At 44.1% G+C, this 14,943-nt stretch overlaps 1 protein-coding gene across 1 annotated transcript in view; it reads left to right on the forward strand.

Moving 5' to 3' along the window:
• The first annotated feature begins 920 nt into the window (after positions 1-920).
• Positions 921-14,943, forward strand: part of LOC126235371 (peroxidase-like) — a 184,284-nt gene continuing 170,261 nt past the window's right edge. Inside the window, exon 1 of the mRNA XM_049944093.1 lies at positions 921-937. Coding sequence (XP_049800050.1) covers positions 921-937 — 17 coding nt within the window. The remainder of the gene's footprint in view (positions 938-14,943) is intronic.

Consider the following 14,943-nt stretch of genomic DNA (forward strand, 5'->3'; position numbering starts at 1 on the left):
GCTGCCGAGTGGCCGTTTTGCAACGTGTGACGGTAACCAAGCAAACCGACATCTAGCGGCAATGAATATAAACTAGACAACATATTCATTCTTCCAATAACCGAGCCGTGGCGCTGCGATCGATAGTTTTAACAATATAGTACTTTGTGAAACGTATATTCCTTTTGAAACACACTGTATAATTCATGTCCCTGGATCGGCCACTAAATAGAACATTTAATAATAATGTTTCATTGTATGTTCGGCATCCTCTGCGGCCAACAGCGGCGAGTAACTGCGACTCTGCCGTTTAACTGAAACAAACTTACCGTGATTTTACACTTTTATGGTATCAAGTGCAGGAGTTTCCAAACTTTTCTTCTGACGGAAAACTTTGAGAATCCTGGGACTTTGATGGAACACGTTGTTTATTTTGAAGGTTAAGAGGATTTTAAAAAAGGTGGAAAACTTGTTTTATTCAGTGATTACTTCAATTTTATAGCATATCTAGTAACACAGAAACCATGACAAAATTAAAAAAAGTAGTATCGCCAAAGCGTCGAAAAGAATCCGCCATGTTTTTACTGAAATAGTTTTTCGCGAAGCTCTTGTTTACTTCCCGCAGAACACCAGAGCTCTGCGGAACACAGTTTGGTAAACCCTGGTCTAGTGTTTTAGCTCTCTCCTCCAAGAGGCACATTCGGTGTGAATCGCAGAGAGAGTCGGGAAATGTAGGGAAAGGCAGAAGCTCATAGGGAAATGAGTGGCGATATGAAATCAGCAATTCGCAAAGGAAGTACCCCTCTGGTTGACTTTTCATCAGGAAAAAAGTCGGTCGTGAAACCCACATCGCGACGACTACCACCATAATGGTGGGCTAATTAGCTGCTGTCATATATATGTTATCTGTTTCGGTGCCTCGCGTGTAGTCTGGCCACAACATGGAGCACCTCGGAAGGTAACTCGCGCTGCTTGCCTACACAAATGCTGTCATCAAAGCTGTGAGGTTGATTTAAACACCGCGGTGCTTACTAGGGGTGATCCTACCGGAGATGTTATGGCCTTGCCTACCTCAGAGGTATGAAATTCTTACCGCGTCAGTCACAGGGGGGACACACAGTTTGATGTGTACTCCGAACTACGGAGCAAATTGTCACTTTTCGCCATTTCTAGAAGCTAAAGAAACAATATGTATTATAAGAAAAACACGGGACCTCCTCTCCTCTGTTGCTGCGATGCGTAATTAGGTTCTGCAGCTACTAAGTAGAATTTCTGTTCAAACTGAAGTGAAACAGACACCATTCATAACACGCAAGCCATAGTGTTCCCCACCCTACATCGTTTTCGACAATAACAGCGGTTTATGAAAACTAAGCTACTTATTTTATTGGCTGGTAATATTAAACCAGTGGCTTATACAGCCAGTGCACAATCGGTCGCATGTTTCAAGTCCATTGTTACTGTGCCGTCTGGGAGACGGGCCTCCTCTCTTAATAGATGGCACGACATTGGATAGCCGAGAGATCGATATATTTAGTGGTGTATAACACACTCGATTCCTTTTAATGTTTTGCGAATTATAAGCATTCGTTTTCAGATTTTGTTAGATTTTCCTCCCCCCCTCCCCCCATTCTCATCAAGAAAACACCCTCCAGAAATGGTGTAGTGTGTAATGCAAGGAAGAAGAAAAGTGATACACGGTGCGAGTGTGAGAAATATCTAGTGGTGTTGCACATGGCCTGCATTTGTTCGGGTAAATCACACTAACAAAAACTTCTAAGACAGTATTATCTTCACTTCAATAAAAAGTTGGGATAGATTTATAAAAAAATTCGTATCAATAAAATCATATAATTGTGAGAAAAGTGTGTAAGACAAAAATGCTGATTTTCGAAAATTTAAACACTAAATATAGGTTGAATATCGGGAAAAATTATTAGTAAGTCAATGGGTTAACGTGTCTACAAGGTGTTTCTGAGGAATGGTAAATATTTCACGAGGGTTACTACTGACAGTTTCGAGTTAAAAGCCACTTACAACGAGTGACCATTGCTTTTACTGCATATAGAGCTGGATCTGTTTTAGTTAAAAAGAATCAGGAGCGCTAAAGTAATCTACTGAAGCAAGATTAAACGCGAACAACTGAGAACACCTCAAATTAATTCTTCAAAAATCACAAATCCGACTTCCACACTCAAGTGAAACTATTGACTCAAATATCAATTTTTACGTATAGCTCTTCTGAAGTTATATTGCTGAGTTTTTATAGAATTAAAATTAATCATAAATTCGTATGATGGACTAATTGGTCTCTTATTTTTAATATTTGTTTGTAGATTTCGCTTTTCATCCGAACGAGAGGAACTAGGCAGGTACATAGAACCCTGAAATTTGGGAACGGTGTGGAGAGAGGTGGCAGTTTTGGTTGGAAATTAAAAAACAGTCAGTAAACTGAGTTTTTGTCTGTTTAGGTTAAAAGTAGTTTCTCCTCCTGAGCAGTGTATTATAAAAACATTTATCTTGCGACCACGCGAGAAGCAGTAATGTATGACTCAACTTACTAGTCTAGAGGTGTGTATTCTATAGTAAAGAAAGCATAAAAATACCATATGCTTATTAAAAGTGTTATACACTATGTGATCAAAAGCATCCGGACACCTGGGTGAAGATGGCTTACAAGTTCGTGGCGCCCTCCATCGGTAATGCTGGAATTCAAAATGGTGCTGGCCCACCCTTAACCTTAATGACAACTTCCACCCTCACAGGCATACGTTCAATCAGGTGCTGGAAGATTTCTTGGGAAACGGCAGCCTATACTTCACGGAGTGCTGCACTGAGGAGAGGTGTCGTTGTCGGTTGGTGAAGCCTGGCACGAAGCCGGCGTTCCAAATCATCCCAAAGCTGTTCTATAGGATTCAGGTCGGGACTCTGTGCAGGCTAGTCCATTACAGGGCTGTTATTGTAGTGTAACCACTTCGCCATAGGCCTTGCATTATGAACAGGTGCTCGATCGTGTTGAAAGATGCAATCGCCATCTCCGAGTTGCTCTTCAACAGTGTGAAGCAAGAAGGTGCTTAAAACATCAATGCAGGCCTGTGTTGTGATAGTGTCACGCAAAACAACAATGAGTGCAAGCCCCCTCTATGAAAAACACGACCACACCATAACGCCACCGCTTCCTAATTTTACTGTTGACACTTCACGCGCTGGCAGATGTTCACCGGCCATTCGCCATGCTCACGCCCTGCCATCGGATCGCCACATTGTGTGCCGTAATTCGTCACTCCACACAACGTTTTTCCACTGTTCAATGGTCCAATGTTTACGCTCCTTACACCAAGCGAGGTATCGTTTGGCATTTACCGTCGTGATGTGTGGCTTATGAGTAGCCGCTCGACCATGAAATCCAAGTTTTCTCACCTCCCGCCTAAATGTCATTGTACTTGCAGTGGGTCCTGATGCAATTTGGAATTCCTGTGTGATGGTCTGGATAGACGTCTGCCTATTAGCCATTACGACCCTCTTCGACAGTCGGCGGTCTCTGTCAGTCAACAGTCGAGGTCGGCCTGTACTCTTTTTGTGCTGTACGTGTCCCTTCACGTTTCCACTTCATTATCGCATAGGAAACAGTGGACCTAGGAATGTTTAGGAGTGTCGAAATCTCGCGTACAGACGTATGACACAAGTGACATCTAGTCACCCGACCACTTCGAAGTCCATGAGTTCCGCAGAGCGCCCCATTCTGCTCTCTCACGCTGATATGGAGTACACGGCAGTAGGTGGCAGCACAATGCAGCTAATATGAAAAACCTATGTTTTTCGGGGTGTCCGGATGCTTTTGGTCACATAGTGCATATGCATTAGAACTACTCGTTATTGTTTCTCAGATCAAAGTGTTTGTCTTACATTGTAACTATGAATATGTGCGGCTCCTACAATAAGTCACTAGTTCCCGTAAGCCTAATCACTAACTGCACTGTTATTGTCACTATTATTATTAACGTCAATGTCGACGAATGAGTTATTAGTGTCTAGACCAGTCGTACCCACGCTCGCGGGTTCCATCCCATTCGAGCTCAGTGGCCTTTTTCATAGTCAAAAATGTACTGAACGCCTTGTACAAGAACATAGCCTCTATGTGGGAACTTGAGAACCTTTGATGTTTTCCAAATAATATTTAATCCGTAGATATCATGCCCAACTTGCTACTAGTGGTGCTACCTCGAAATTCAAATTGGCGGAAAACAGTCGACTGTACTGTGACACAGTTATAGTGACAGTCAACATTAGTGTTAGTGTTTCTTGACTTGCCATAATTCTGACAATTTGCTACTTGCGGTATTGCTTTGCTGTTCATTTTATAATCCAATCTCGCAGAATGTTGCTAGGTCATTTTGAATTGCATAGTAGTTGTATTACATATCTAAACTACATATCATCAGAAGTTATAGTTTTCTTTTTCAGGGGGTTTGGGGGCGGGGTAAATAAGAATGAGCAGCTGTGGGCAAAGGATTGGGGATGAGGAAGGGAGAGGGGGTTGATCGGAGCCGCTAAGTACATTATTCACCCAGGGCTTCAAAATACACATAGTCGCCACCTGTTACAGGTAAACACAGAATGGAGAAACTTTCAGTGACGTTGATAGACCGCGCACCTGGCTTAATGGCTGATCCAGCAGTCAGTGAATGTTAGACACTGTATGCCCTCCCCCCCCCCTCCCCCCCCCCAAAAAAAAAAAAAAAAGTGAAGCACATAGAAGGGCAGGAGCAAACGAAATGAAGCTTCATAGGTTGAGTGAGTATGTGATGTTATTTCAGCGATTACAATACTGAGTCAAATTCACATAGAACTTGGTAGTACTATGACTTTGCACTTCTTCTTGCCGGAGAGCATACACTGATTCGGTTAGGAAGGGTGTCATAAGGCCTTTGCATCTTCTCCTCTCCCACTTCTGCTGTAACTGGTTCTTGATATCCTGGGTACTGGCATTGGTACACAGTTGATGTCAGACGTGGTCCTACATGCGTTCTTTGGGGACAGATCTGGGTATCTTGCTGGCGAGAGGAACACCTCAACATCGTGCGGACAGCTCTTAGAGCAATGTGCCAAGTGTGGACGAGAATTATCGTGTTAAAAATGGCACAGTGATGCTGTTGCATTAAGGTAATACGTGAGGACACAGGATGTTCTTAACGTACCACTGAATTTTCCCGCAACCATAACCAGCCATAGCCTGAAGTGATGTCCGATGGTTCCCTACCGCAGCTCTGTGTTACGGATGGATTAACTGGCTGCTACTATTAATTCAACCCAAACATCAATGGTAGCACAAAACCGTTTCCCTGCTATAGTTTCTTAATGGTGGCTGACTTTGCACGCATGCAGGTAGACACTTATTTGATAGGGGCGCGAAATAGCGAAGATGTGACGACACATTAAGAAGTAGCTAATAACATTTATTAAAAGTACGTCACAAAATGTTACTTAACTCTGGTACAGTTTCATGCGGGGCACTTGATATTCTAAGCCTACTACAATGATATCTACATAATAATGCTGTTTCTTGGCAGTCCATATACATTCGCTGTAACTGATAGTAACTGAGCAGACGCTCGATGGTCCAATTACTCCGTAAATAGCGACTGCTGGGTTGGAAGACAGTCTTGAGAGTAATGTACTGATACGACTGCAGGCACTGATCTGTAGCGAGAGAGGTGGTGCAGTGGTTACTGGACTCGCATTCAGGAGGACGACGGTTCAAACCAGCGTCCGGCCATTCTGGGTCAGGTTTCCGGTGGTTTCCCTAAATTGCTCCAGGCAAGTGCCGAGATGTTTCCTTTGAAAGGGCACAGCCGACTTCCTTCCCCATCCTTCCCTAATCCGGTGGGACCGATGACATCTCTGTTTAGTTCCCTCCCCTCAAATCAACGAACCAACCAACCACTGAACAGTATGTACAACTGCGGGTTCCAGCTATTTGACTGTTGGGGCAGGTCCGTGTGAGTGGTCGCGGTGCACCGTGTTTCGAGTCTGTTGGGGGAAGGATTCCCAGCCCGCCAGTAAGAGGCTGAAACGAAGTAGTACGCAGTTGAAATTGTTCCCTACTGGCTGTCCAACTACCGGCGGTCCGAGTTTCTGAGCGTCATCTGCTGGCTGCTATAAGGTGCTGAAACATGTCAGGCGAGTAGTTATGACTTCGTTGTGGCGGCCTCTTGCGGTATTTGTTATGTACCTCTTACTTGGTACAGAACACATTGCTTCTCGGAAACACTGGAAGAATGGGATACCTCTCCACGTCGCCACCATACCTTTCGACGATGGTCATCTGGAGTAGGGCAAACCATGACTCATCGCTGAAAAGAGTGCGACGTCTTTCATCAGTTCATATTTCCCAGTCATGGCACACTCCAAACACAGCTGTTTGAGTTGTGCATAGGACAGTAATTCCCTAGTTCAGTCTCTTACCAATGGTGTGGGGTGACACAGAATACCAAAGCGAGTCCATTAATTGTGCTCCGATGGCAGGCAAGATGCGAAGCAGTTACCATGTGCTTTGTGCACAACGCAGCGATCCTTGTGACGTGTCAAGCGTAACCTTGACGACAAGTATGCCAGCCTTTATGTTCCCATGCAGTCCAACATCGGACAACTATCACATCCAAATGCCCCACATCTCTGGATATTGCACGATTCGACCAGCTGGCCAAATAGTGACCCAAAATGAGGCACTTTCAAACTATGTCAGGTTCTGACAAACGTCTCTGAGAATATGCGACAGCTCTGTAAATTCACAGTGATTACTCAACATCTGACGCTGTTGACGTACCCTACTAGACCTGGCAACAACACTAAACACGAACACCGCTAATGCTCCCTGGGGCCTGTTCTGCCTGTCACACAGAATTGCAACTGTCAGTTACATACGCGCCGATAGTGAGTACGTGTACGAAGTTACATTAACATTCGACCATGTCTTTTGGGTGTTTCACTTTTTTTTACAAGTACTGTAGAATGTTCGTTACCTGATGTGTAGAACAAGGAAGGGTTCCCTCATGCTGTAAGAGCTTGTCCAGTCTTGTATCCACAAGAAACGCACCAACATTTTCAAGCTTTTCCCAGCTTGACAGTATGTTTGCAGTTGTATAACCGTGAATAAGATTTAAATTTAGTTCGTGAAAATGACATAAAGCACTGTGCTGGACTCATGAAAACATGCCGTCTTCCATTCCTGTCGATCGCGCAACACCCACAGTCCCAGGCAAGTAATGTTGAAAATGTGTCTCCACAACGGTATGCGCAGTTGCACTACACACGCAGTGTCAGAGTTTGGTCTCGTTCATGCCGACATATGCAATAACAGCTTCAGTATGAGTAGACTCTTTTGCAGTTAGCGGTTATCAATCGACAGTATTATAGTGACTGAGGTTCATCGTTTAGTTGAAGATGGTTCATCAGCCCACGATGAAAGTGTAAAAGTCATGTTAATGTAATATTCGTCATAGTTTTCCACGTGGAACACAGATAAATAAATCTGTGATGTATCTGTCAGAACAGATTTTGTTCCACCGCATATAAAAAAAGAACGTTTCTATTATAGATGATATCACCCTCAATAAGTTATCTGAAATTCGAATAAACTTCATGGAATCTGGTAACCTGTAATTAGGAAATCATCCGCAGCAAAGACGTCACATTGGTACGAGGGTTGGAACCTTGCAACACCGCTGTAGAGGCGCAACGCAACATAATCAGACAATATCGGTTACACTACACGCTAGTTGCGTACACCTACCTTGGCTCAGTGCCAACTGATTCTGCCTTCCAGATCACAGGCATGCAAAATTACCTGAAGAACTGAGCCTCGTGTAGCGGACGGATTCATTAACCCAGTCAGAGACCAAAAAGTCGTGTAGTCGCAAATGCTAGCAGGGGGAGTCATGAACACACTAAAATCCTCACTGGTGTGGAGTGAGTTTACGGGCTGGTGGGAGTGGCGTTTAATGGGCATAATTTGGTTTTCCTCGAATAACTCAAAAATCTTAGCTGTTAACGGAAAGGTTCCGAGCACACAATTAAGCTACATTACATCTCCTACAAAAAAGGTTATGTTCATTTTTTTCTCTAGGACTAATAGTCTCCGAGTGACAGGGGGTGGAAGAATCGCAGATTGTTGAAAATATATTTCTAATGGCTTAAAATTAATGTTTATCTTTAAGTGAAGTGGGTTTAAAACAAATATTACATGTGTGTACACATCTGAGTGCAGTAAAACGGTATTAAGGGATTAAATGTGTTACGGGGTTTTGTCAGGGGAAGGGGGAGATGTGTGGCGTAGAAGCGCGAGGGGACGTAGATCTACGTACATCTCTGAACATGTTCTACACTGCTAGAGGGGATTGATTATTACTCATCCTGTACGGCAGCTGTACTGTTCTTCTGGGAAAGGTGAATTCCTCCACTAAGAGCTGCTCGATTTTCAGTTTACAGACAGAATATACCTTCCCAGCATTTTCTATTCTGGTCTCTTATGTTCGTAGACAAAATACCTTCAACGAGCACAAGTTCATACGAGTATAGTGAAGCTATTTTGAGTTTATTGAATGACTATTTATTTGCGGTTATTAAGTGAGCTCTTATGTAAACCCCAGACCTATGAATGAGGAAAGTGCCTGAACACAATCTGGCGACATATCTTCCCTCGCGCTTCTACCCCGCATATCTTCCTCCACCGCCCTGTTACGCTCGCGTAATACAGTTTATGTCTTAATACGGTTCCGCTCCACTTATATGTGATATACACACTTAATATTTGTTTTTAACCTACTTCATTGAAAGGTAAACCTTACTTTTATACCATTAGAACTATGTTCTTAATAATCTGTGGTTTTTCCATCCCTTGCATCGCGGAAGCCATTAGCACTAGAGAAAAAAGGAATATGGTGTTTTTTATAAGAAATTTAATGTAGTTTAAGTAAGTATTGTGAAGCATTTTCGCTAGGAAAAAAAAAATGGTTCAAATGGCTCTGAGCACTATGGGACTCAACTGCTGTGGTCATCAGTCCCCTAGAACTTAGAACTACTTAAACCTAACTAACCTAAGGACATCACACACATCCATGCCCGAGGCAGGATTCGAACCTGCGAACGTATCAGTCGCTCGGTTCCGGACTGCGCGCCTAGAACCGCGAGACCACCGCGGCCGGCTTTTCGCTAGGAGCTGCGGTTTTTGAGTTATTCGAGAATAACAGGAAAAGGCTCATACTCCACCCGTCAGGATTTTTAGCATGTTATTCATGACACTGCCTCCTAGCACTGTACAAATATTTGCGACTACACAATTTTTTCCACTAATTTTCCTTCGTTGACTCGACTAAATGTAGTGCTATCATGATATTTTCTATACAGGAACAACGGAGTTGGATAAAAATTGGGTCAGAACACAACAGTCTCATCAAAAAGCTAGAGGCGGGTTTGCGTTGTCTTGCAGAACGGTAGCAAGGCGGAAGAAAGCTTTGAACGAGGGACGCCAAAATGTGGCAAACATTCTTCGGCCACATCGTCCCCGTGTCATTAAAGCGCCTACTTGCTCATACTGCACTGCTAGACAGTGATCGACGTTAAACGATTCTTCAGCTGGCCCGGGAGACTGGGTTAACTCATATAGCTCTGCTTCACATTCCGCAGGAACGCCTGGGCGTGAGAATAATTGCTTCACGATGGGAAATGCGGAAATGGCTACAATATGACTCAAAAAAGTGCAAGCAACACAGATCACTGCAAGTGAGAAACAGAAGATAGAAAGCATTCATTGGCAAGTTTTAAGCGAATGTAATGTGTCGTGTATGGTGACAAGAAAACACACTTATTATGAACAAGGTTTTCATGTCAGTTAGTGTGCACTGTGGGCTGTCCTGTTATGTACATACCACGCAACGAAATACGATACAGCAAGTCTGGCAGAGAAGCCTGCTACATAGTAGATCAACATTTTTCGGATGGCCACTATCACTAACCATGAGTAGCCATGTGGCGGAGGGATGAGGGGGAGGATTGTTTCTTTCTTATGGGTTGCCTACTGTATACTTTAGCACTCCCCGATGCCAGGATACGGATACGCCCGAAACTACTGGATGCGATCTATCGCGCTTGGCTACGACGCAATGCTCAGGCAGGTGGTGGCTTTTTCATGTGGAGGACGTATACATGGAATGACGTAGAGATTCTAATATATCTGTAATCGTTTCTCGCCGACGAACGGGAGAGGAACCTATTACCCAGTCACATGTTACCGTCGTTAACCTATGGAAACAAGTACTTTACTACGACAGTTCACCACCCAGTCGCTTCTCAGTTGCCTTACCATATTTTGAGGAATACTTCATGGACATTAGGATGACTTCACAGTGATAAAGGATTTTGTGTGTGTGTTTTAGAGTATTTAGCTTATGGGTTCGAAACACACAGTGCCTTTGTGGAAGTCGACCATCATCGTCATGGAGCTGACGGAACACACACTGACGATAGAAATGTAATCTGGAAACTGCTGAGATATTGCTACCTCGGAAAAATGACACATATGTACGCTACAAGGAGGAGACAGAGCGGACGTTTCCCACCCTCTTCCTTCACCCCCACCTCCCTTGAATTTGGTGTACTGAGTTTTTATTTATTATAGATTTCTCACACAATTCTAGACGTGGTTTTTCATTTTCCCCTGCACCTCTGGTTTAAATTTAGTTCATATGGCATGACGCATCTCGAAACTGACCAACTCTTTCACATGAAAAGTGGTATTTTTACGCTCTTGCACCCACCCCCGTCCCTGGATAAACTTCTGCAGGTTCCCATAATAGTGGTGTATCTGTAGGGTGACTTTGGGCGCTTAAGGGGGGGGGGGGGGGGTAGAATGTCAAACAGGCCAACTTGGAGCAGGAAAGGCACCACAGGACATTTTAATTTCCATTGTTTATACTTTTACAAAAAAATTCATGAATCGCTGTCAGTATGACCAGGGAGGATTCGGGATTCACACTCATAGCAGTGGAAGTTCAAAACCATAACAAAATAAATATTTTGTACATTTGAAATTTCATAATTTTTTCACTTACTATTGGTTGCATTTGTTGCTATAGCTACACTTTTCTTCATAAGTAAGAGAGGTTCTTCCATGAATTTTGTACAGCATACAAACCGTACTTACAGGTGTATGGAACTCTAGAATTTATTTCATTTATGAGAAAATGAATGAGCTGTTACATTTTAAACTTCATGTTTAGAAAAAACTCAAATTTCAGAGTTAATTTTCTCAATTTTTCCCACAGTTTTCAATAAATTTGGAAAATTCTAGAGTTTCATACACCTGTAAGTATGGTTTGTATGCTGTGCAAAATTCATTGAAGAACCGCTTTTACTTATGAAGAAAAGTGTACCTATAGCAACAAATGCAGCCAATAGTAAGTGAAAAAATAATGAAATTTGACATGTAAAAAAATTATTTTGTTTAAGTTTTTGAATTTCCATTGCTATGAGTATGAATTCTGAATCCTTCCTGGTCATGCTGACAAAGTTTTATGAATTTATTTGTAAAAGTAAAAACAGTGGAAAGTAAAATGTCCTGTGGTGCGTCTCCTGCTCTAAGTCTACCGGTCTGACGTCCTACCCCCTTTAAGGCGAGGAAATTACACTGGTGAGCCAAAAACATTATAACTAACTGCTTAACAGCATGTTGGTCCACTTCGGAATCCAATACACCAGCGATCCTGCATAGCATTGATTCGACAAGTCCTTGGTAGGTTTCCAGAGATATGTGGAACCGATATCTTTGCACAAGTCACAAAATTTCCGAAAATTACGGACCTGTTTATGGGCTCAGAATTGGTGCCCAGTGGTGTCCCACATGTGTTCTATCTGGTTGAGATCAGGTGAATTTGATGGTTCGGACATCAACATGTTTTCACTATCAGGCTACTCAAATCATTGCAACACGGTTCTGCTTATGACACAGACAGTTATCATGCTGAAAGATGCATCGCTGTTGCGGAAGACATGAAACACAAAGGGATGCAGATGGTCCGCAGTAATGTTCATATAGTAACCAGCTATCGTGATGCCATCGATTATTGTCAAAGGTCCCATGGAAGACCAGTTGAATATCCGCCGTAGCATAATACTGTCGCCATCGGCCTGCATCCGTGGCGTGGTGCAAGTTTCGAGCAGCTGTTCGCCTAGAGGACGACGTATTTGGACTCGACCATTGTTGGGGAATAAGAGTCTTACGCCATCTATTATTGTCCGACAGAAAACTGCAGGCGGTGTTGCCCTCTGCGGAAAGTTGCTTGTAACAAGCAACATTTGTAAAGCGCATGCTGGATGCTGGAAAAGTCTCGCTGTCAGAGTGTAAATTAATATAGTTTGTGTGGAAGTGTGATATAACAACTGGACATCAAAATGGAGGCAGACAGATGGACACTAACCGAAAATGCCGCCTACACTGTCGCAAGCCAGCACCCAACATTATCCTAGCAATAATGATATAACTTCCTGAAACCATCTAAAAAGGTTCGAAAACCGGTTCATGGAATAAAACATGATCATTCAAAAAAGTGAATGGTTGCAGTTTTGTATACACTCCTGGAAATTGAAATAAGAACACCGTGAATTCATTGTCCCAGGAAGGGGAAACTTTATTGACACATTCCTGCGGTCAGATACATCACATGATCACACTGACAGAACCACAGGCACATAGACACAGGCAACAGAGCATGCACAATGTCGGCACTAGTACAGTGTATATCCACCTTTCGCAGCAATGCAGGCTGCTATTCTCCCATGGAGACGATCGTAGAGATGCTGGATGTAGTCCTGTGGAACGGCTTGCCATGCCATTTCCACCTGGCGCCTCAGTTGGACCAGCGTTCGTGCTGGACGTGCAGACCGCGTGAGACGACGCTTCATCCAGTCCCAAACATGCTCAATGGGGGAAAGATCGGGAGATCTTGCTGGCCAGGGTAGTTGACTTACACCTTCTAGAGCACGTTGGGTGGCACGGGATACATGCGGACGTGCATTGTCCTGTTGGAACAGCAAGTTCCCTTGCCGGTCTAGGAATGGTAGAACGATGGGTTCGATGACGGTTTGGATGTACCGTGCACTATTCAGTGTCCCCTCGACGATCACCAGTGGTGTACGGCCAGTGTAGGAGATCGATCCCCACACCATGATGCCGGGTGTTGGCCCTGTGTGCCTCGGTCGTATGCAGTCCTGATTGTGGCGCTCACCTGCACGGCGCCAAACACGCATACGACCATCATTGGCACCAAGGCAGAAGCGACTCTCATCGCTGAAGACGACACGTCTCCATTCGTCCCTCCATTCACGCCTGTCGCGACACCACTGGAGGCGGGCTGCACGATGTTGGGGCGTGAGCGGAAGACGGCCTAACGGCGTGCGGGACCGTAGCCCAGCTTCATGGAGACGGTTGCGAATGGTCCTCGCCGATACCCCAGGAGCAACAGTGTCCCTAATTTGCTGGGAAGTGGCGGTGCGGTCCCCTACGGCACTGCGTAGGATCCTACGGTCTTGGCGTGCATCCGTGCGTCGCTGCGGTCCGGTCCCAGGTCGACGGGCACGTGCACCTTCCGCCGACCACTGGCGACAACATCGATGTACTGTGGAGACCTCACGCCCCACGTGTTGAGCAATTCGGCGGTACGTCCACCCGGCCTCCCGCATGCCCACTATACGCCCTCGCTCAAAGTCCGTCAACTGCACATACGGTTCACGTCCACGCTGTCGCGGCATGCTACCAGTGTTAAAGACTGCGATGGAGCTCCGTATGCCACGGCAAACTGGCTGACACTGACGGCGGCGGTGCACAAATGCTGCGCAGCTAGCGCCATTCGACGGCCAACACCGCGGTTCCTGGTGTGTCCGCTGTGCCGTGCGTGTGATCATTGCTTGTACAGCCCTCTCGCAGTGTCCGGAGCAAGTATGGTGGGTCTGACACACCGGTGTCAATGTGTTCTTTTTTCCATTTCCAGGAGTGTAGTTTGAAAACAGGCTTCCTTATCTCATAACTTCTAAAGCGGTCTCACTGACCCACTGAAATTCTTCTCCATAGGTCACGGCTTCTGACATTACTGTTTTTAACAGTGCAAATCATTGTACTTTTGGAATTGCTTTTACTGTCACTACAATAATATTCCAGCCTTTACTTTAAGACATTATTTATCCAAGTGAAATAACGAAATTTATGTCTGGCGATGCGACAAAATCAATGCTACATGAAAGCCAGTTGAAATTCTTCAACCAAAGAAATGATCGTGACTTCTAATCATACTATCTCAAGCATTGAAAATCTCAAACACTGCGCCATTGTCTTTTCTTACAAAATTTTTTACATCAAATTAAGGTTGCCCAAAGCAAGTTATCATTTGTATGACTTTCACTTAACCGTAACATGAAAGGTCCATCTGATCACGAACTGCATGTTCACACTACCGTTCACTGAGCTAGAGGGGATGGTAAGTGATCGCATCACAGAGCCTTATTGATGACTAATGCTGACCTTTCCCATCCGCTCGGAGGGATGTATTTACTTAAGGATCATCCATCTCTGCAGATGTTTATTTAATAATTTAAGTCACTTCTTATCCTATCCAAATTAATCTTTAATAAATGAAAATGCAGCTACAAAGAATCAGCATATATAAAGGTTCTAGGGTGGTTAGATTGGTTCTCTACAAAATCATGCATTAAATATTACTACTGAGAGTTAAGCATCTTCCCGCCAATTTTGGTAAGTGCTATTTCCTACAGTCTGCTGTCGCTCAGGGACAAATTCTCCTACTGTCAGAGCTTCCCCACACTCAGGATCCAGATGTCTTAACCATCTGTCATTAGTGGAGTAGTGGAGCGGGCAACCTGTCTCTCTACTAGCACGTACAGCTGTTGTAATGAATG

This window comes from Schistocerca nitens, chromosome 2 (genome assembly GCF_023898315.1).
Source record: "Schistocerca nitens isolate TAMUIC-IGC-003100 chromosome 2, iqSchNite1.1, whole genome shotgun sequence".
NCBI lineage: Eukaryota > Metazoa > Arthropoda > Insecta > Orthoptera > Acrididae > Schistocerca > Schistocerca nitens.